General features: G+C 38.1%; 1 protein-coding gene across 6 annotated transcripts in view; it reads left to right on the plus strand.

The window, feature by feature from the left end:
- Positions 1–24,483, plus strand: part of GRIA4 (glutamate ionotropic receptor AMPA type subunit 4) — a 392,211-nt gene that overhangs the window by 240,357 nt on the left and 127,371 nt on the right. For all 6 annotated transcript variants that reach the window (XM_014588766.2, XM_006150932.3, XM_014588767.2 and 3 more), the window contains exon 5: positions 20,889–21,073. In XM_014588766.2, the coding sequence (XP_014444252.1) occupies positions 20,889–21,073 (185 nt within the window). The remainder of the gene's footprint in view (positions 1–20,888; positions 21,074–24,483) is intronic.

Here is a 24,483-nt window from a genome sequence, read left to right on the forward strand (position 1 = left end):
TAGTTTACCAGATTCAGCCTGACTGCTGTGATCAGCTCTACATACCTCTAATAATTTCATTTTCCCCTTTTCTCTCTCTTTTTTTAATTGTCAGAGGGCACATGCACTGCCAGAGTGGGGCAGGGAGAGAGAAAGCGCTCCCCGAGGGGGTATGATCACACCATAATCCCTTCCTCCGTTCTATTAGAAATTTGGACATGCACGCATATGTACCCTGTGTGATTTTCAAGCCAGAAGGACTGGGATTTGAATCACAGTCGGCCATGTGAGAGCCAGTACCTAAGCACAGGACTTAACCGGGCTGGGCCATAATTTTTAATAATGTCTTAGCTTTCTAAGATCAAATAGAAATGCTGAGAGGATCACGTGTGACTCAGAGACATGGCTATTGACCTTTGGTCAGGAAAAATAAGAAAAACTGTCAACGAGCCTCAGGAACTGCCTGGATCCCTGAGACCTCCTTGTAGAGCATATCTCTGGGCTTGCACATAACCTCTTCCATTGGCCATTTTTTTCTTTCAATTCTTTTTTGCTAGTTCTCAATTGTAACAAAGGAGGGACTTGAAAATCATGAACTGCCTAAGGACAGTGTCATATTCAATCTCTGTTCTGTGACCTAGCCAGGTAACTGGCTTATGTTTCTTGGTTTGCCTACACAATCCTGTTCCCACCTGACAGCCAAGCGCGATATTAACAGTTCTCCTGTTTACTCTTGAAAGCTTCTCATTTGATAAATTATGCAGTCATCCTAGTTGTCACAAGCAATCAATGTTACAACCCGGTCACGATGGCTCAGCAGTAGTACAACACTAATGTGCTGAGTCCGTATGGAAGATCAGGGTTCAGTTCCCATGTCAGCCCAGATACACTGGGGCATATGCATGCTGGTGATCCGGGCTGGCTGGGAAAACTGCAGGAAGGATTGTGGTGGGAGATCCTGTTGAGGATGTTTCTCTCTCTCTCTCTCTCCCTCCCTCCCTCCCTCCCTCCTCTCTCAAAAATAAGTCAGTAAATTTTTTTTAAAAAGTTAAATATCATTGTGCTAAAAATTTATTGAAATGTATAGCCTGCCTTAAAATTACTGTAGTGACCAATCCAGTCTGATAGTTTGAGATATAAGTCACCTTCAGACATGCTTAATAAGATTTCAGATTTGTTCTGTGAACAAATAGTCTATTATTAAACATGCCAAATGATTTTCTTTCCTTGTCTCCTCTGACCTCATCATGTTCCAAGAACCTCTTCAAATGGAATATTAAAACCTAGCAAATTATGAATTCTAGTGAGAGCTATGTTTTACAGCTGTATAACCCAGACCCTAAATGCCCTTGCAGGGAATAAAATGAAAATTAATGAATTGCAGAGCAATTGTAAAACAAGACCTTCTGCATTAAGAGCAAACTATGCAGGAGCAGCTTTTAATAAGGTAACTATCCATCCACAGCTTAATGTAGTCTTTGTACATTTCTAGGATTTATATTACTGGGACAATATGTTAAGAATATAGATATTTTTCCAAAGATTCTTAAGTTGAGCTATTCCATTAAACAATTGTTTTAGTTGGTACTGAACATGTGCACTTGTCAGAGAAAGAGAAAAAAAAAGTGAGAAAGCAACCCCCCTCAGGGGGAATGGCCACACCACAATCCCTTTTCTTCCATTCATCTCTTGGCATTTGGGACACACACACACCACACACACACGCACACACACACACACACACACACACACAGCATGATTTTCAAGCTACTGGATCCAAGACTCCAACAGCACAGTCAGCCATTTGAGATCCAAGCCTTAACCACCACACCACCTGTTTTTCCCTAAACACTGTCTTTAACTAAATTTTATTGAAATATAAAAAAAAAAAAAAAAAAGAAAAGAAAGAAAGAAAAATAAAGAATGTAAACTGGTACTAGCAGATGGTATAGTGGTTATGTCGCTGGACTCTCACATGGCTGACCACAAGTTCAAGTCCTGGATCCTGTCCATGGCTTGCAAATCATGCCTGGCTTGTGTGTGTGCATGCCCTAGCTCTTGAAAGAAGAATGGAGGAGAAGGGATTGCTGCGTAGCCGTCTACCCTGAAAAGTTATTTCTTACTTTCCCTTTCTCTGTCTCTGTCTCTCTCCCCAGCAAGAGCATGCACCCTAGGGCAAAAACCTCTAAAAAAGAAAAAAGAATACACACTTTAGTGTTATCCAGATTCTACTACTACGGGGCTTCTCCTGCTCCTAGTACTATTACTACTACTACTACTATTAATACTACTAGTACTTCTATTGTATACACACACACATTATTACATGCATCCACTTGGAGAGCTTGTGTACGCACCTCCAGTTTATAGAAGGGGGTACATGGGTGCAGTATGGCAGAGTGGAGAGTCTCTTTATAGAAGGGGGTATATGGGTACAGTATGTTAGACTGGAGAGCTTGTGTATGCACCTCCAGTTCATAGAAGGGGGTACATGGGTGCAGTATGGCAGAGTGGACAGTCTCTGTTTATAGAAGGGGGTACATTGGTGCAGCATGGTAGACTGGAGAGCTTCTGTTTATAGAAGGGGGTACATGGGTGCAGTGTGGCAGAATGGAGAGTCTCTGTTTATAGAAGAGAATATATGGGTGCAGTATGGTAGACTGGAGAGCTTGGGTATGGACCCCTTGTGTATGCACCTCCAGTTCATAGAAGGGGGTACATGGGTGCTGTGTGGCAGAATGGAGAGTCTCTGTTTATAGAAGAGAATATATGGGTGCAGTATGGTATAGCAGAAGTGCATGTGGTAAAGTAGCATTGCTTCAGTAAGTGTCCAGACTGTCTACCAGCTGTGTGATTTGTTAGTGTTCTAGTAATCTATTGCTGTATAACAATTCACTCCCAAACTTAATGTCTCTGAACAGCTGTCTTGATTTTACTGTTACTTCATGTGTTTTGGAGGTGACTGGGCCTAGCTAGGCAATTCTCACTCAGGAATCTCTCATGAACTTTCCCTCAGATGGTCATTGGGGCTGAGTGGTTTCAAACATTGCCTCACTCGTCTATCTGCTGGTTGGTCATTTCTGCCAGCACAGAGTTCATCTGGATTACCGGTTGTTTACACTCCATGACCCTTTGCTTGGGCTACTTGGACTTCCTTACACTGTGATGCTCAGTTCTACAAGCACCCACCCAAGAGACCGTGAAGAGGCTATACAGGTTATGCTATTATGATCCACTCTTGGAAATTACTTGATTCCACCTTTTTGGTAATCACTAGCCTGCCTAGATTCAAGGGAGAAATTTTCAGTTTCCACTTAAAGGAGACAAACTGTGGTATTTTTCTTTCTGTGTCCCTTATTTCATTTAACATAATGTCCTCCAGGCTTGCCCATTCAACCTCAAATGACAGTTCACCCTTTTTAATAGCTGAATAGTATTTCATCATGTGTGTGTGTGTGTGTGTGTGTGTGCTATTGTGATCTATTCTTGAAAGTTACACAATATCATTTCTTAGGTAGTCATTAGCCTGATTAGATTCAAGGGGAAGGAATCTTGACCCAGAATACAGTGGTGGTGGGGGAACACAGCGGAAGGGATCTATGTAACATGATAAGATCATATGAGAAGCCTAAAAAACTGATATATAGACATGTAATATATAAAGCTGTATATATATATATATATATACACACACACACATACACATACATATATACATAATTGTATATATACATATATATAATATAGATTATTAGATTCAAAGTAATATTAAAAGAAAGAAAAGAAAAATGAAGAATGTAAACTGGGACCAGCAGATGGTATAGTGGTTATGTCACTGGACTCTCACATGGCTGACCACAGGTTCGAGTCCTGGCTAAATCATGTCTGGCTTGTGTGTGTGCATGCCCTAGCTCTTGCTAGCTCTTTATCCATTTTTCTGTTAATGGACACTTAGGTTGATTCCATATCTTGGCTATTTTGAATACTGCTGCAATACACGTTGGGATGTTGATATCTCTATGACATACTGACTTCCTTCTTTTTGGATACCTACCCACTAGGATTGCCGGGTCATATGGAAGTTCTGTTTTTTGATCATCTTCCATACTGTTTTCCATAATGGTTGCACTAATTTACATGTACACAAACAGTATAAAAGAGTGCCTCTTTCTGAACAACCTTGCCAGCATTTGCTATTTTTTTGTCTTTTTGATAATGGTCTTTCTAAACAGGGTAAAATACAATAGGTAAAATAAAGTCTTTCCCAGAGCAGCAAAAACAAGAAATTCACCATCACTAAAACAGCCTTACAACAAGTTCTATACGGAGTCTTAAATTTAGTAGCAAAAGGGCAGTAACCAGCACCATTTTTAAAAAATGAAAATATAAAACACACTGAAAATCTCTTATAGATGCGCCTATAGAATGTATAGCTGTGGACTATGAAACCATCTGGTGTGTCCACCAGCATAAGTGAGCTGGAAAGCCTCTGCCATTTAATTTAATTAATCTACTTTCTGGATAGGGTTTTTGTAGAATTAGCCAGTATAATTTTGTGTAATGTCTACCAGAACTAACTATGGTGCATAAGTCATTATTTGTGGCGGCAAATGGATGGCAAAAGTCTTTGTCTTTTCAGGCCACATCTCGTTCATTAAAATCATATCATATCATTAGCATAATGGAGAACATTTGCTTATTACTTTTTAGAAATGGCCTTTGTTTAAAATTTGAAAGGAACACAAGATCATTAAGGTACAACTTAAAAATAAGAAGAGCTAAATGCACTGGTTTATTTTGTACTCTGGATTTATAATATTAGGTAGTCAGAAAAGTCATGAAGTTTTTCCAATTTTTTTCTATGCAAAAATGTGTCATGATTTTTCCAACAACCCAATATAAATTGTTGTGTTAAATCTGTCTTAATTTTATTGAATAATTGATAAATTAAAAATTGCGTATATTTTGAGTGTACAACATGATGGTTTGATATACACCTGCATTCTTAATTTTTGACACAATATTAAATTTTGACACAATATAAAAGATAGTTTAATTTAGCAATGTTGTTACCTGGAGCTATAAGGTCAGACTATAGGGTGTTTCTGTCCCTAAGAAGAAATGAAACAGTAAAAGTTACAAACTGTCTTACGTAATTTTCAGAATTTACATTAAAGTGAGAAAATGAGTACCAAAAACAGAGTGCTTTGGACTGAAGTATATTTCAGTTAGTTGGTATTATGGTAGGAAACAAATGATGTACTTTAATTAGGTCATCAGGAAATGCTTAATAATGGAACTGTTTAAAAGTATGGGCAGGGTCTGGGTACACCAGCACAGTAAGGAATGGTGCCACCATCCCAGGCACAGCAACAGCAGAGAACCTTGTCTGAATGGGTGAGGAAGGGGACGATGTGGTTGTATGGAGAATGTAGCAGAATAAAGAATGCTGAATGACAGAGACTATGGCTTTTAGTTAAGTGACCCCAAAGTGTCCATAGAGGTTTTTGCCTTAGGATGTGCGCACTTCCCAGAGAGAACGAGAGACAGTGAGAGGGAAAGTGAGAAATCCTCCTCCCCCCTCAGAGGGGATGACCATGCTGCAATCTCTTCTCTTCCCTTCCCCTCCTGGGATCTTGGGCATGCACACACGCACATGCCCAGCATGAGTTTCAAGCCACTGGATCAGGTACGCGAACTGTAGGTGACCATGTGACATAAGTTACCATGCCCAGCTGCACATGGCTTCTTTTAATCACTCAACTAGAAGCCAAAGAGCAAAGATGTAACCATACTTACTGGTCGGCCTCCTTTACCATGAGCATGGGGCAAGAGAGGAGAAAATGCAAGGTAGATCTGGATAGACAGTAGCTAGCACAGTTCTTAAGGAGACACCTAGAATAAACTCTGAGTGGGTATAATTAACCTAGTAATAATCTATAGTTTTTGAATATGTACAAATTTGCTTCTTTCTAAAATGAAGAGGTAATTGAGGAGCTAATTGGAGTAGTTAATTTGGAAGTTATGCTGGATAACCTGTTTAAACAGATTAGCAGCAGCAACATGGCCAATATAGTTTTCATTGTGATATGCTAGATCAGATGAGGGCAAGGCCCAGATATCAGCTTTAGATGGGTAGGTTGCTGAGCCGAATGAAACTGGAAGCAGCTGACCTAGGACTCTCAGCCAGTGTATATATTGGGTCGTCGGGAAATTTATGAAACATTTTTGCATAGAAAAACATGTCAAGACTTTTCCAATGACCCAATAAAACTTCACACAATAGTATTGATCCCTTTTCTTCTGCATCCTCAACTCCCAAAGGTAGCCATAAAAGCAACTGAGGGAAGTACATGTTATAGGCATAAATGTCTAAAATGCTAAAGTCATAATTAGTTCTAAAACCAGCCCTAGGATTTCCTACTCTAATTTATGATTCTCACATTAAAAATAAAAAATTTTAAAGAAGTATTTTATCTGTTATTACTATTTTTTAATTTGACCAGGGCCGGGGGGAAGAACTGAGAAAACAAGTCACTAGGTCTGGGACTCAAACCATGGTCAGCCATGTGGGAGTCCAGCACGTTAACCACCACACCACCTGTCAGTCCCTCACTGTTTTTTAACAAAGTTTCTAAATGCTTTCAAGCCTAGTAATACTGTCTTACTAAATTCATGAATTTTAAAGTGATAATACAAATGTTTTACCAAACATATATAAAAACAGTGATTCATTAGTGCAATTAATGTGATATTCCCTTATTGGTTTCATGAAACTGAACCTCAAAGATCTTATTGAGTTCCAACTAAGATGTCATGGTACATAGTGTAGATTGTTGGTTTAAAAAGCAAAAACAGATATTACTGACTCATTGCCACATTGCAAATATTTGATAAAATAAATAGCTTTCTCTGATTTTTTCTTGATAATGCAAACTTGGCTTGAATTTGTTACAGTTATAAAATTATACACAGATATTTCTATATCTATTACAATTTCTAGGCAAATTTATTCTCATTGAAAATACAAGTACTATCTTAATACTTCCTCAGAAAACTTGGCTACGATAATCCCTACATCAACAAAAGTCATTCCATACTGTGATTCAAATTTAATTTGTGAAATAGTCCTATGGGGTTTTGTGACTCTTTCTAGAAGAGAATTTGGGCAAGTATATAGATAGATCTAAGTGGTAATTCAAAAGCTTTTTGACTAAAGATGACCTAATTCTGCGATGTAATGTTTGATGTCCTTAGAGGGAGAAGGCAGTTGATGGTTTGTCTGAGCAGTGCCAGGGGCAACATCATTAAGCAAACTGGACTGCAGGGCAGCATTCATAGGCTATTCTGAAGAGAGAAACTGTTCATTATTATCATCTCTGCAGTGGTCGGAGCATTCAGGCCAGATCTGCCACTGACTTGCGGAGGAGGGAACTGCCCACAGGAGGGGGCTCAGCATCCCCGCCCCTGTGACCTGGCAGCACAGCAGTTAGCATATTCCTGATGGGAGTACCGGAAGACAACACTCCTTGGACATACCCACAAGACTCAAGAGTGCTTCATATCGTCAGAGATATTTCTCCATCAAAAATGAGTCCTTAATAGGTGAATAAAATTAACCCAAACAGAAAGGAATTAAGTTTTCTTTGTATTATAGACCACATCATAGAGGAGAATAAAAAGCAGACTCTTGTCAGGCAGGACGAGGCTCTCCCAATTAAAAGCTAAGTGATCTTGGCCAAGAACTTAACTTCTCTATCATCAGTTTCTGTGATATAAAATGAAGATAATAAAATTAACACTAAGCCCGTGAAGTACTTCATACAATATCTGCTATGGAGTAAAGCAGGGTTTTAGTAATCATTATTTTTTATTATTATCTTTGTTATTATTAGACTTGATCTAATTGTGGGGTGGGTAATATAATAAAGGCAGGAATTCTACCCTTGTCATTCCATTCAGTCTAATTCAGTATTGTTGAGCTTATTCTTTCCCGTGTGTGAAAAACAAAAGTGAATAAGAACTAGTTTCATACTTAAAGGGACCTAGACAGGTAGCAATTGTAATTTCTTTTTTTTTTTTTTTTTTTTTGGTAAGGGAGATTTTTTTGCTATCAGACGCATGCAGTTGCCAGAGAGACAGAGAGACTGAAAGCGAGAAGTCACCCACAAGGGGAGACGGCCATGCTGCAATCCCTTCTCCTCCATTCTTCTCTTGGGATTTTGGGCACACACGCATACTCACCTTATGTGAGTTTTAAGCCGCCAGGTCCAGGACGCGAGCCCCAGGCCAATATGCTGGAGTCCAGCGATGTAAGCATTACCCCATCTGCTGGTCTCAAATTTAGTATTTTTTAGCCGAAACATGTTAGGTGGCTTATAATGCAATAAAACTCAGTTACTTTATGGCCCCCAAATAAAGAATCCAAGAAGTACCTCCCTCAAATGGATAACAGCATTCTACATTCACTCTACCATGTTAAATGAACTTAATTTTTATTAATGGTTATAAAAAAATTATCACGACTGCTAAAATCCTACTTTAATCATCATCATTATATAGAAAGTCACAAGTGGAAGATTAAGGGATTCAAATGCCTGGCCTCAGGACGGTAGAGATGAAATGCAAACCACAAGTTTTGCTGTTGAAAATAACTGAGGGAATCTGACTGAACCCATCTTCAGACACCTGCCATGCTGTTCAAGAAAGCACTCTGTATTTAGATGATCACCTCGGTGTCATTTCCCCAGTAAAGAAATTTAATAGTGAGTAATCAAATGCATTCACTCTCAGTCACTGATACGAGGTTACAATTACTTCTTGGAATTGAGCTAACCTCAGTGGGATATAAAAATTAAGCTAATCATATGGTGAATACTTACTTCATCCTGTGTTTGTTCCTGCTAGGAAAAGAAATTGTCTCCATAATTGTATGCAAATCCTTTCAGGAGAATCATCACAAGAAAATTATGTGCTGCTTACTCCTGCTCTAAAGGAAAGCCAAAGTAACATTTTAAAGTATCACTTTCAAATCAGCCAAAATGAATGCTTTTTGCTTTGTGTATAAAAGCCAGATCCAAATTAATATTATTTACAGTACACAGCTTGGCATGTGAATATAACAAACTGATATTTAATATGTTGAGTAACACTTGTGCACGTTTTGTTGCTAGTGATTGCTTTCATGACTAATTAATGAGTTCTATTGGACTCAAATTTCAACATAGGGTAGAATAAGTAATTGGTCTTTTGAAAGCCAGAATTCTATACAAAGCATAGACTGTCTTCCATTCTCGACCAGTGAGCCAATTTTTCAGGGTTAGTTCAGGGTTTGTTTTTATAAACCAAAGGTATTTCTGGTTTTTACCATTTAGAATGAACTTCTTTCTGAAATGAATTTCACAATTACTTTCATTTTAATTTTTTTGAAACTTATTTTAGTTTATTTAGTGGCTCGAGATGGCTTCCATGAATATTAGTAGTAAAACGGTAGAGTACTGTTCAAGGGAATATAGAGGTTTCCCAGCTGAAGTATGCAGGACTCGTGGTTCATGCAATTCATGACTTCTCTCTGCGCAAGTATGGGAGTTTTTGCATATTTAGTGTCTAAATGTCCAAATTATAAATTAAGTCATTTTCAGGTCATTCTAGTATCATTTAAATTATTTATCATAAGTTCAGAAGCTATCTCTAGTTGAGTAATTGCTTGCTGATAATTTGACCATTTCAAACAATAGAAATGGCTATTTCCTAGGGCTCCATCTAATATTATAAAATAATCTCCTGATTTTTATACAGATAAATACAGCATGAGGGAACAAGTATAGAACTGAGAGAAAAGCAAGAGAATGTCCTGTCTTTCTGATGTTCTTTTCTGATGTTCTTTCTTTCTTTCTCTCCCTTTTCTTTTTCTTCCTTCCTTCCTTCTTTCTTTCCTTCCTTCCTTCCTTCCTTCCTTTCTTTCCTTTTTTGCAGGTCTAGTCTGGATGAGATAACTTACTGCACTATACCTATATTAATTTTAGAACTCTCCTGTTTGAATTCCCTTTATCCCTTCTCTTTCCACCCTTATCATCACTTCTACTATATCATACTAGTATTATGGAAGCAGTTTTATAAATCTCCCTCTCTGCTTCAAAGGCTCCAGTGTTTCACTATTACCAATGGAATAATTTCTAAAGTTACAGCATAGTGACTATAGTTAATGACAATGTATTATATTCTTGAAAAATACTAATAGTGTGGTTATTAAGTAGTCTCATGATGAAAATGATAATTATGTGAGATAATGCATGTTAAATAGCTAGATTTATCCATTGCACAATATGCATATACCTCAAAACATCAGATTTACATGATAAATACATACAGTTTTATGACAATTTTAAAAATAAATAAATAAATTTGAAGCAGGTGGCATGGTGGTTAAGGCACTGAACTTCCACATGGTCAACCACAGTTGAAGTCCTAGACCCTGTAACTTGAAACTCATGCCGGGCACATGTGCACGCATGCTTAAAATCCTGATAGAAGAATGGAGGAAAAGGGATTGCAGCATGGTCATCCTCTCAGGGGGATGATTTCTCTCTTTCTGTCTGTCTGTCTCTCTCTCTGTCTCTCTAGTGAGCATACACACCCTATAGCAAAAATAATACATACATACATACATACATACATACATACAAAACAAAGCAAATTCCCTGAATTCATGAGTTTATCCTCCTAGGGAAGGAAATGTACAGTAAACAAGGTCAGTGAGGAAAGCATAGAATATCTCACATGATGTTAAATGTTAGGGAGAATGTAAAGCAGAGAAGAGGAAATCTCAAGATGAGGGAGTTGAAATAGAAGAATAAGTGGCTTAAGATGGCCTCAACAGAAGAAGGGCCATTTGGGTAAAGACCCAAAGGAAATAAGAATGAACCTCACAGACCTATCTTGGCAACGGCCCTCTGGGGTAAAGCCCAGTGATGTTTGAGAGTAAGAAATGAGGCCAGACATGTGGAACCTTGCAGGCCAGTGTAAAGAAGCAATTGGGAACTTTTGCCCTATGAGTGGTATGCTGTGGCCTGCTGGAAAAGTCTCATTCTAAATAGAATATGCTATGAAGAGTGTGAAGGAGGCAAAGGCAGAGCAAAGGAACCTGTGAAGAGTTCATTGTAACAATTCTGATAAGAGGCTTGGATTTTGGTGTTGGCAGTACAGGTGGGGCGAAATGGTCAGGTTCTTAATGTTTTGCAGGTAGCACAGACAGAATGTTCTAAAATAAGAGATGTGTTTGTAAGAGAGGGGTTAATGGTGACCTTACATAAAGGCCTCCACATTCTCAGCCTCACTCTTCCTTACAAATGTCATTGCCTTCTCTCCCTGAAGGCCGAAATGTGGTGAAAGGTTTCTCAACTTGAAAATGGAAGATCTGAGTTCAATTCACAACTCTGTCACTTAGTGCAGTTACAATTTGATATGTCCTATGAACCATCTTAATCTCTAGTTCTCCACCTAAATGGTGGGGATAACACCCACTTCATAGAGCTGTTAGGAAATCTAATTGTATTGTAAAATGACAATATAATATACCTTTATGAACCCACTACTCTGGCAAATTACTCTATTAACTGTTGACTATTAACAATTTATTAAGGGGCCAGCCTAGGAACTTAGTGGTTTAGGTAGATGGATCCCATATGGCCAACTATGGCTCAAATCTCAGCCCCTGCAGCTTGAAAAAAATACACCAGGCATGTGTACATGCATGCCCCAAATCCCAACAGGATGGGAAAATGGAGGAAAAGGGATTGCAGTGTGACCATGACCCATTGGGAGTGCTTTCTCCCTATGTCTCTTTCCCTCTGCCTCTCTCTGGCAAGTACATGTACCTTATGACAGTAAATTAATAAAAATAATTTATAAAGTATTTCTCAAGCCTCCAGCCTCTGTGCCTATGTTTTATGATGCAGTAGCTCCTTCCTCATGCTGTCCATGCATACAAAAGCTCTCCATCCCCCAAGGACCATACCCCGTCAATTCTCCTACAGTGAAGTCTTGCCTCTGAACGGATCTATTCTTCTTCTTTACACATTGCTTTCCTGGAATGTCAGCATACATGATGGTTTTGACATTTAAAGTTATGTATTAAGTACTTTAAATGCTTACTAAGAGACAAAGACCTTGTTTGGGTGCCTAATAATTGACAAATGTATATTTTAATTCCCTTATGAAAGTACATGGTTGCATTTCATGCACGTCTGAGTTGTGAGCTTTACATAGTGTGATATAAAAAAGATAAAATCAGAATTGTAAATTTTACAAAATATGAAATAAAAATAGAAAAAATCTCACTTTATAAGCACAATAATAACTTTACAAAAACTGTGTTGGACATTTACTCTAATTAGGAATTTAGATTTGTGTTATTTTTGTTTAAAATTTTACAAAATTTTAAGAATTCCTTACTTAAATAGAAAGAATACCATATATTGTATTTTAAAAGTTGACAAAAGCTCATAGTGCTAAGAAAATAAAATATCCTGGAGGTAAACTTGAAAAAAAGATTCAATATATTCAAAATCTTTGAATAGGGAATATTCTAAATCTATAGAGGTGGTCTTTAGAATAATGGATGTCTGTAGCAAAAGAGGAAAATGAAATTTTCAAACCTGTGTTAGAATTTATCACATCACTTTGGATGACACAGAAAGTGGCTGCATGGACTATTTTCATCAGAATTCAATTGACGCCAGAAATCCAAATAAAAAAACTATGTGCTGCTTCTCCAGACCAAAAAGAAACCTCGGAGTTCCACTGTACATGCAAGCAGAAATGACTGCCAGCCGCAGAGATGGCAGTCATGTTCAGATCCTCCTTTTCTTTATTCATTATGTTTCACCAATCGCCAAGTTGATTTATTCTTCCCCCTTAATCCAGAATGTTTTTAATCTGCCTGATCCTAAATCTGGCTTCCACTGCCTCTCTTGTATTGTACCTACAGTCTCCTAAGTGGTTTTTCCATTTCTGTTACCCACATCTATCATTCTTTCCACACTTCTGTTGAGTTGTCAGAAAAGACATGATGTATTTTTCTGTTTTTCTATGTAAAAATGCATCATGATTTTTCTAACAAGCCAATATACCATCTAACATATATTCCATTTTGTTACTCTGTTCTTTTCATTTTTTTCCAGAGAGATTTTTACTATAGGATGTGTGCATTTGCTGGAGAGACAGAGAGAGTGAGTGACAGAAAGCAAGAAATCACCCCATAGAGGGGATGATCGCATCACAATTCTTTCTCCTGCATTCTCCTCTCAGGATTTGGGCCAGCCAACACCACCGGGTGTGTGTTTCAAGCCTCTAGATCTGGGACTCAAACCACAGTTGACCATGTAGGAGTCCAGTGACATAACCATTACACCATCTGCTGGACCCTTGCTACTCTCTTCTTAAAGTCTCTGATGAGTAAAGGTGAAAATCCTTAAAATGCTAGAGAAGATCCTTGTGATATGTCCCTTGCCTGATTATCTCACTATGAAGCTCTTTCCACAGACCATGCTAATTCTTTCACACAGACACACCCCTATGTCTTTTTTTTTTTTTAGAGGTTTTTGCCGTAGGGCACATGTGCTCTCTGGACAGAGACAAAAACAGTGAGAGGGAAAGTGAGAACTTATCTCCCGCCCCAGGAGGACGGCCACACCACAATCCCTTCTCCTCCGGGGATCTTGGGTATGCACACATATGATTCTGTCATGCTTTTCAAGCCACAAGGTCTGGGACTTAAACCACCGTCAGCCCTGTAGGAGTCCAGTAGGTCTGGGACTTAAACCACCGTCAGCCATGTAGGAGTCCAGAGATATACCCACTACATCATCTGCTGGCCTGCCCTTTTGTCCTTCTAAGAACACAAGTTAAAATATTTGCCTTTCTTGTGTCTCTCTCACTGATGAAAGAAACAAATGAACAGTTGCATAAAATAAGGCTGGAGAGAGAGGTAAGGAACACATATGACCAGATGTTGGCATGTGTCATCAAGAGAATAGGAAAACATGGATGGACGTATGGAAGGAAGTGTGATAATTAGGTTTCTGATTACAAAGATCAATCTGGTTGTTACATAAATTTGTGAATATAGGAACTAATGAACCAAATTGTCCTTCGTACTGAAATAAAATTCTTCCGTAATCCACTTTTGGAGAAGTTTGAGAGAAATCAGAGAAAATAGTGATGAGGCATACCTTGGAGGAGGAGTCTGTTGCCTTAACTCTGTGACAAATAGTAAATAGCCTAGAATAATTGGATTTTGTTTAGTTATAATGGTCATGACTTTCCTGACAACCTAATATTTCATTTAAAAATATGGTTAGGTGATCAAGTAGTTGTATATCATTTCAGTAAGTCAGCAATCCAAATCCCTTTTATCTGGTCATGCTGCCATTCATAGCCTTAGCTTGATGACCAACAGGTGGCATTACATTTAGGCAGCAAGGTTAAGGGTCAAGCAAGCAGGATAAAATTATCCTCAGTCTTCTACGGAAAGTTCCCTAAAGCTTCCACACAGCCTTTCATCTCGTACCCTGTCAGTCAAAACTTAGTCACACAACCATTTGTCGCTGGAAGAGAGGCAAGAAAATGTATTTATTTTGATCGTCGAAGTGGCCAGATTAAAATCCTGTGCTTTGGAGCAAAGGGAGGATTAATATTAAAGAACAACTTACAGACTCTAATACAATGCATTCACTTTACCAATTTAAAGTATGAAACTCCCTTGTAAGGTATAATCTGAACCAAGTATGGGACTGTAATGCAGGGGTCAGAGGAAAATAAATGTCAGAAAATACAAGAGGATTTAGGGAAAAATCCAGGACCTAGAATGAACATTTCAAAAATGGTCATTTTTCAATCCATTTTCAACAAAGAATTTTGTATTTTTACTCTGGAGAGTTTGTAGAAAAGAGAAAACTCAAGACATCCCATCTTTATCTCAGACTTGCATGTATTGCTTCAAGCTCTACATGTGGAAAAGTCATTACTTATTTCAGTATGCCCTGCTTGAACTATGGCATAAATAGATGCTGTCATTACAGCTATAGATCATGTCACCAAACTACAACGTTGGTTCCTTCTTCTGTGTTCCAAGATCTTGGGATCCACACTCTGGTCTTTGGGTGTGTTACTTCAGTATTAAGCAGCTTTGGGGGAAAAATCAAAAATAAAGGGTTTCTAAATCCGCTCTGCAGTTCCAGCACGGTGGCATTACGTGCAGTGAGGATTACAGAATCTCATTCCTATGATTCAGGTCATTACAAGGAATGAAGTAGATTTCCAGACACGCAGCTTTCCCTTCAAACCCACTAGCTTTAGACACAGGCAGTTGTGCCGGGTGGGAGAAATAGATGGGGTGGTAGCAGGCCCCAACACAGCCACTCACTAGATCAGTGAGGGAATCAGAACACGCTGCTGCTCTCTCCCCTTGTCACTTCTCAGGTTCTACAGCCCCATTGGACAGACTTAGTCCTCTCTTTCCCAAACCAGTTCCCATATCCTCAGTTTTTCTCTGTCCTATATTCATCAGAATGTCAGGCATCTCATCTCCTTACTTTATTATCCTAATAATATTCTTTGATAATTTCTACATTCTCTTCTCTTCTGAATTTTTCCTCATTCTTCTGAAATATAATTTCTGTGTCTAGCATTCCATTATTCCTAGTCATGCTGACTACACCAGTGACCTTCTCATTGATAATCATGATGGGCTCTTTTTAGTCCTTATCCAGGTAGTTTTTACGGTATAGAGATAACTCCTTTTTTTAAAAAATTATCTCCTTCCTGTGTCTCTTCTCCTGTGTCTCTTCCTACTACTCTGTCTATAAACAGTCAAATCAAATTACTCTTGCAAATGAGAACATTAGATAAAAACCAACTTGGGGAGTTAGCAACATCTCTGAAGCTATTATTCAGAATAGGTCATTATCCATTTATTATCCATTTTCCATTTATTTCACTATGATTCTTTTCTATTTAATTGATCATACTATATGATATCATAACAGTTTAGAAAATATTTTATGTGTAAGAGATAGTGTCCTATACTAACTCTGAAAAAGTCTTTAATGACATTTTATAATCCAAAAATATGGTCATGTTCATGGTATACCTTCTACACTATTTTTAAAAAATTATTTTGACACTCTTGAAGATACTTATACAATTTTGTGTATTTTGTATGATAATTAGTTACTTCACTATCGATTTTGCTAGATAGTAAATTCCTTATAAAGACAAGACTCATAACTCTCAGCCCCTGGGAGCCCCTGCTATAAAGTATATAGGAACCCCGGATCAGCAGTTGACATAATGGCTATGTCGCTGGACTCCCATGTAGTCGATCATGGTTCAAGTCCCAAGCCCAGTGGCTTAAACTCACGCTGGGCACGTGTGTGTGTCTGCCCAAGATCCCGAAGGAGAATGGAGGAGAAGGGATTGTGGCATGGCCATCCCCCTGGGGGATAATTTCTCGCTTTTTGTCTGTCTCTCTGGCAAGCGCATGTGCCCTATTGCAAAAACCCTTCCAAAAAAAAAATTAAAAAATAGTATATAGGAACCAGGTTGCACAGGAGGTGAATGGCAGACTTCATCTGTATTCATAGCCATTCCCCATTATTCTTTTTATCACCTGAGCTTTGCCTCCTGTTTGATCAGCAGTGGCATTACATTCTCATAGGACCGTGAACCCTACCGTGAACTGTTCATATGAGGGATCTATTAATAGGTTACGTGTTCCTTATGAGAATCTAATGCCTTATGATCTAAGGTGAAGCTAAGGCAGTGACGCTAGGGAGAAGTTGCAAATACTGCATTGCTGTGAGTTGTTTATTTCATTATATATTACAATGTAATAATACTAGAAATAAAGTAAAATACAGAAGTAATGCTCTTAAATCATCCTAAAGCCATCCCTCTCCCCAGTCCACGGAATAATTGTCTTGTACAAAATTGTTAAGAGATAGCTGTCATCAAATCTTAGATATAATTTTCAATAAATTACATCGAATCGAAATGTGAGACAGCTTTTTACAGTAGAATCAAGGCTTCCACTACCCTTTACAGTAGTAAATTCTCTGTTAGTCATGAGATAATCCGCTAAAACGGCAACATTCACTTTTTTGGGCAACAGTGTATCATAGGTTTTTCTAATCACTAAGACACAAATCATAGCCAGGTGTAGAAATGGTATGATTTGACTCACGATTTTCTAGTTTATGTAATAGCTAAATTACATAATCATAGATTCAACAGCAGTCTTTTCTCCTAGTTCCAACATATTCCCAGCTATCTTGGCAAATAAATAAGATATACATATCTGAGTAGTAATGAATACTAAGCACATTAAAACCAAACATAGCTTATCAAAGCATATTAGGTTTCAGCCAGCATCTGAATATAGAACTACACGGCCTTTGCACTGCTGTGAAAAGTTACCGTTTATTTCTGACTATGATTAATAGGGCTTGTTTTGTGGCCAACTTTCTTTGCCATTTAACAAATATTGCATCCTAGGGCTTCGTCTCATTTCAATTATCATGTCTTCTGTAAATCTGCAAAATTATAATGAAATGGCGTCACGTTATAATTTTGTTTCATTAGTGTGACTATTTCAGTTTCGTAACGTACATGGAAACACACACACATTTCATTAGAAGATGAGTGCTCTGTGTTGCGTAAAAGTCACGTCAGCAGGAGAATGACAGCATGGGTACCTCGTACTGACATGAGGCCCGATGGCCAGCAGATGCCCGGAAAGGCAGCAATATATGAGAACTGTGCCAAGCTGCGAGTTGATCAGAGGGAGCAGGAAGGTACTTAGATATCGGTGGCCGATAGTTATCATTTTTGTAGCACTCAGTCAAACAAAACCCTTAGAATTATTTTGGCATAACAATAAATGAAAGGAGAGAACAGTAAGATGGCAATTGGTATTTTTAAAAACATTCAAGTCAAAGAACATGTTCATAGGTGTCAAAAAATAATAAAAGGAGCATTGCCTCAGTTTCCATCAGAGAGCAGGTTCCAGTAACAGAATACATGAAGCATGCACCCATGCATTAAGAATGGTTTCATGACAACATGTTACATATGTATTGACTAGGAAGCAAGAGAAAGAATACCGAGTTTCAGGGTGGTGGGATTCTATGTAAAAGGTGAAAAGATAATTACTGGCATGCAAAAGGAAAAGAAAGATTAAATGGAGCAATACACATATCAGAATAATTATATAGTAATTAACATGCCCTTGTTCTTCCTCTTTTGACAATTTTTTTTTCATTTAGGTAAAAATGAATCCTGACTGCCACAGTATTTCATTTGGCATGATATCAAGTAATTTATGTTTCAAATATGATCTCATCATCAGTTCCATCTGTTGATATTAACTGAGCATCAGTAATGTCCGAAACGCTGACATGTAGCAAACATACCCAAAAATGATCATCTCTAAGTCTGTGAGACTCATATAAAAACCAGAGAACTGAATACATATATTCATATCTTGCAAATGTTTTGTATTCATTTTTCGTCTTCACCTTTAATCTACCTAGCTTTCTACCCTATCTCCGGGACCAAGGGAGGGAAATACTATAGGCACCTACTATATAATGAGCTCAGATAAGTGTTAGGCTTTCTTAAAGAAGGTTAGATGATGTTGTTTATGCTGAGCCATAAAATAAAAAATTTAAGAGGCTAACAGGCTTTGGTCCCAACCAATCCCTATTCAAGGGTAGGTGATAGATTAAAAGACTCTTTTTCCTTTCTTCTTTCACATTCTAATTCTAGACTGACAGCTGGGGAACAGTGTTGGCATGCAGTTAAACTCCAAGTGCTAGAATTACAAGTTCCCAGCTCCTTCCTTAACCCAGGTGTTGTAGCCAGGTGACCTCCCTTCCACCTGCAGGGAGACCTGGAGACCTTGATCAAGAACATAGTAGAAGGGGCTGGATGGCGGTGCAGTGGTTAAACAGGGGGCTCTGTAGCCTGACTGGCATCAGAAGGTTCTGGGTTCACCTTTGGAGACCTCCTTGAGTACACCAGCCACATGCATGCCCATGATCCAGGGCTGGCTGAAGCTGGGAGTGGATCTTAGTGTCAAGACATTGTTGGAAGTGCTGTCTGTCTGTCTCTTCTTCTGTGTCTCTCTTGTTCATGGAAAAACTAAGTATATACATTTTTAAAAGGAACAAGAACAGAGTAGAGATTATTCCACAGTCTTTTTTTTTTTTTTTTTTTTTTTTGAGACTTTTTTGCTACGGGGTGCATGTGCTCGACAAAAAGACAGACAGAAAGCAAGAAATCACCCCCCAGGGGATGGCCACACCACAATCCCTTCTCCTCCATTCTCCTCTCGGGATCTTGGGCATGCATGCACACATGCCCTGCATGAGTTTAAGTCACTGGATCTGGGACTCGAACCTCAGTTGACTACATGGGAGCCCAGTGACATAGCCACTACGCTAACTGCTAGTCCCTCCATTGTCTTATTTAAGATTGTCTTCACCTGGCGAACATCCTACCTCCAGCAATCTTGCCTACTCTTTCTCAACCGTTAAGACCTTATTCAAGTTTTCACCTCTGTGGCATGTTTCTTGTTCCATTCAGGCAAATTAAACCAAATCTTTTCTTGGGCCAGAACTTTGCCTTAAGTACTACTATCATTACACTTGTAAAATGTAAGTTGCCCTTCTTTATTTGACTGCCTTTCTTCTCTGCCAGATTATGAGTCTTCAGTGCCTCATCTAGTTTTCATTCAGCTCTTCCCACAATCCATCTACACCATTCCACTGCCAAGAGGAGAGTTACATAAATAATGCCTCTTCAGTACACTCCTATTCACTTCACCAAACTGAGCTCTGAAAATAATGGGCCCTCAATAAATAGAGTTGTACTATTTCTCTTACATCTTCTCTTCTATTACTAAATAAAAAATGTTGGGGGTTTGGCAGCTGGCAAGGTGGTTAAGAGTGCTAGACTACCACATGGCCAACCACGGTTCAAATCCTGGACCTGGCGACTTGCTTTCTCATTTTCTCTCTCACTAGCTTGCTCATTTGCTCTGTCTCTATCTAGACCTGGCTACTTGCTTTCTCATTTTCTCTCTTGCTAGCTTGCTCACTTGCTCTGTCTCTATCTAGTAAAATTAAAATAAATAAATAAAATTAAATAAAAAAATTCTTTAGAGGAAAAAATGTTTTTGGGTCAGCCCATGGCATGGTGGTTGAGGCAGCTGGACCCCACATGGCCCACTGTGCAGTTCGAATTCTGGACCCACCAGCTTGGAAACACGCAGTGCACATGCACATGCATGCCCAAAATTCTGAAAGGAGGAAGACAGGATTGTGTGTAATCATTCCCCACAGAGGGTGCTTTCTCACTTTTCCTTTCTCTCTGGAGAACACATATGACCTCTGGCAAAATTTTTTTGATAAAAAGAAAAGAAAAATATGTTACTACCTTGCCCAAGAGGACAGTCAAACAGCTGTTCAAAATGAATTCTGTCTAGTGAGTAAAATAACAAAAAGTTCATGAAATTATTATTGACTACAGGTGGTGGTGGATTTGGTTTTTGGTTTATCCCATCAAAAATGTGTCTAGAGCAATGCAGTATTCTCTCGTGGAAAAATGTTAGGAGTTTGAACAAGATACATTATTGCTACTTCACTTTATCAATATTTTAAGAGATTTTGTTGCCTTGAGTAAAGAAAGCAAGAACAAATGATTCTGAAATAACCACTCAGGTTTTTAAGTTTCTAGTCATACAGTGTATGTATTAGAACATAGACATGTCGATTTAGACTCAGTGCCTACACAGGTCATTAAAGGGGAATAATAGCATGTTTTCAGTCACTTTTTTTCTTCTCCAATAGGATACTCGATACTCCAAGCTATAATGGAAAAAGCGGGACAAAATGGTTGGCATGTCAGCGCTATATGTGTGGAAAATTTTAATGATGTCAGCTATAGACAACTTCTAGAAGAACTTGATAGAAGACAGGAGAAGAAATTTGTAATAGACTGTGAGATAGAGAGGCTTCAAAACATACTAGAACAGGTAAGTCCTGGATTTTATATTCTTAATTAACCTAGACGCTCAAAAGAAAAAGTTGACCTTTGATTTACATGTTTCCATCAATATCTTCTTCCAAGATATCTTCTCTTTTTCCTTTGGCGTAAAAGGCTTGGGAGTTTTCATTACATGCATGGTTTACCTCCAGGACTAAATCATAATCCTCTAATATGAAAGGACATTTTGGTTCTTGGGTCTCAGTGCATTTAGGAGTATTGCTTCTCATGCATTTTAAAGACACATACAGGGACCAGCAGTTAGCATAATAGCTATGTCGCTGGACTCCCATGTAGTCGACCGCAGTTCATGTCCCGGACCCGGTGGCTTAAAACTCACACTGGGCGCGTGTGCGTGTGTGCCCAAGATCCCGAGAGGAGAATGGAGGAGAAGGGATTGCAGTGTGGCCATCCCCCTTGGGGGGTGATTTCTCGCTTTCTGTCTCTCTATCTCTTTCTCTGTCTGTCTGGCGAACGCACGTGCCCTATAGCAAAAACCTCTCCAAAAAAAAAAAAGACACATACAATAAGGGCCAGTCAGGTGGCATGTTGGTTAAAGTGCCAGACTCCCACATGGCCCAACCCAGTAACAGTACCAGACCTAGAGGCTTGAAAATCATGCTGGGTGTGTGTGCCCAAAATCCAGAGAGGAGAATGGAAGGGGAGGGATTGTAGTGTAGCCATCCCCCTAGTGGGATGATTCCTCACTTTCTATCTGTCTCTCTCCTCTCCAGCGAGTACACACACTCTATGGAAAAACAAGCAAAGACAAATACTAGAAGAACCCTTTGTGAAATGTCAGAGCTGTTCGTCTCCTCTTTTCAGAAATGCTAATTTTTGAAGATTAAAGCCATCTAAAAATCAGAAAAAGATATAAATTTGCATGTCTTTGTTTGACCTTTAGAAAAGTAGAAACATGAGAAGTAGCATAGCTACATATATTAGTAAAACAATGAAATAATAGAAAACCAAGTGGTATACTTTTTGCTAGTGATGTAAGTAAATACTTTAGCATACAGTGAAAATGGTTTTTGACTCTCCTTGCAAAAGAAGAATCCTTCAATAAGGCTTTCAATAAATATTTGTTGATTTTGATTTGAAGCAGGCAGGAAGAGATAAAACTGAGCTTTGTCACTGCGTTAAATGATAGGGAAATATCATCAAATAATGAATAACATTTGCCTTCTCCCTAACCCTGCACATCATGATAAAGCTTTGAGGCTGTCTTTGGCCAAAATTGCAGTGAATGAATGCCATCTAGTGGTTTTAGAGATGTGTGCTCATATTTACCTGTCCTACGTTAAGTGGGCTGGACAGTAACAGTAACATTTCTGTTTGGTTTATTTGACATATAGTTTAACTAATTATATATGACTTAATTTGTAGTAGTAAATTTTGCAGTTGGATGCTTATTTATAGCATTAACTTTAGTACTTGGTTACAAAAATCAAAACCAAAATATTAGATTGTTGGGAAAGTCATGATGTATTTTTTCTATATTTTTCTATGCAAAAATGCATCATGACTTTTCTGACACCCTAATATATTTCAGACATGTTTTCTTAAGGAAGCATATCTGAAAGGCACTGATGTATAGGTCTTGAATTTCCTTTTTCAATTACATGAACATTTGTAGAAGTTAAAAGTAAAAAAAACCATACTACAGTTCTGTAGTCTAGTGAAGCCAATATACACTACAAGAAGACATGACAGAGTATTTAGGTCCTGATCTCTTTATAGAAGAAGAAACAAAAGATAAACACAAAAACAATTGAACAAAGAAATGTGTGCATAGGAAATATTAATTATCAGCCTATAACATCATTCAGATTGGTCCTTGATACAGATGAAAAACAATCTGGAGATTTAATTATGGTAGCTATTCACCATTTTGTAATGGGTGTTTATGGAATCCAAGAAAAAAACCTTCTCTTACTTTCTTAAGCAACGCAGTCATTTCAGCTCCAACTCCTAAGCCCTTCCCTCTGACTCCTGCCCCTTTATTGAAAGTTTGAGTTGTTTGACCTGAACAACTGAAGCTTTGTAAATAACTCAGGATCAATCCCACAGAGCAGCAATTCTCAAAACTGCCCGGATTGCCAAGTTCCTGTCAGAGGGCGAGCAAGCTCAGAAAGACCTTCCACTTAGCACTCGTGCTTAAAAGATTCAGTCTGGAGGAGGCTACTGAGCGCTGAAAACACACTGACCCATTACAGGACCTTAACTGGTTTCTAAGAAGAAAATAGGCACACCTGGGTGCTTCGGAGGACCTCTTTCAATAGACCTTAAGTAAGCTCTTGCTAAGGGAACTGGGCATCTTATTTTTGCGTCATTTCAAAGGCAGTAGAAAACTTGAGTGTCTACCTTTCTATTCTTACTGAGTCCTAAAAGGTTTCTTTTCTGTCCTGATTGTATAGTAATATTGAGAACAATAGTAGACTTTTGTCTCTTTAAAATGGCTCAGGAATAAAGCTCACAAATGTAACAAAATCTTCCATGTTGTGAGAAAATAACACCTTTAATTGTTCTCTTTCCCCCAAAGAAAAGCTTTTTTTTTTTAATTCTAAATATAATTTTTAAGGTAAAATCACTTTTAATATTGCTTGGTTTTATTCTTGATTCATCCAAACAAAAGAACTAATACAAACTTTGTCAGGAATTTGTATACCTACCTTCGAAACCCTCTGTTTAATATCCACTTTCATAAATACAGATAGCACTCTAAAACAGTGTCATAGGGTCAACCACATCATATTTTTTAATAGATGTCTTTAAAAATAATTATTTATTTAATTTTATCATTATTATTATTTTTTAGTTTGCTACTGGGCTCATGTGCTCACTAATTTAATTCAGAGGGAGAGAGAAAGAGAGAGAAAGAGAGAGAAGTGAGAAAGCAAGCCAACAGGTCTGAGACTCAGACTGCGGTCAACCATTTAGGAGTTCAGTGACTTAACCACCACACTACCTGCTGGCCCCAGCCATGTTTTTTTGTTTCTTGTTTGTTTGGTTTTTTTCCCAAAAAAATACTAAATAATCTTGATTAGAAAAGTTCCTTTGAAAAAGAGACTTCTCTCAGAAGAATGTAAAATTAATACAATGAATGTAAGGGATACATTAGTGAATTTCTGAAAGGATGAACTCATTTCATATGATGGTGGCTTGCTGTCAATAATTACTTTGCTGACATTTTAATTTGTATCAGTTTGCAAAAACATAATGGAAACAACTCTCACAGTATTTTCTCAAAATAGTTTAATGAAAAACTGTTGTTAGAGAAGCATTTCATCTTCTATTCCTGTTTTCCAAATTATTTTTGTCATGAACTAATTAATTCCTAAATATGTATTGCTATTTAAAATAGCAGCTAGCCATAAATTCATTTAAACATTTCAAAAC

The sequence above is a fragment of the Tupaia chinensis genome, unplaced genomic scaffold, assembly GCF_000334495.1.
Source record: "Tupaia chinensis unplaced genomic scaffold, TupChi_1.0 Scaffold000311_2, whole genome shotgun sequence".
NCBI lineage: Eukaryota > Metazoa > Chordata > Mammalia > Scandentia > Tupaiidae > Tupaia > Tupaia belangeri.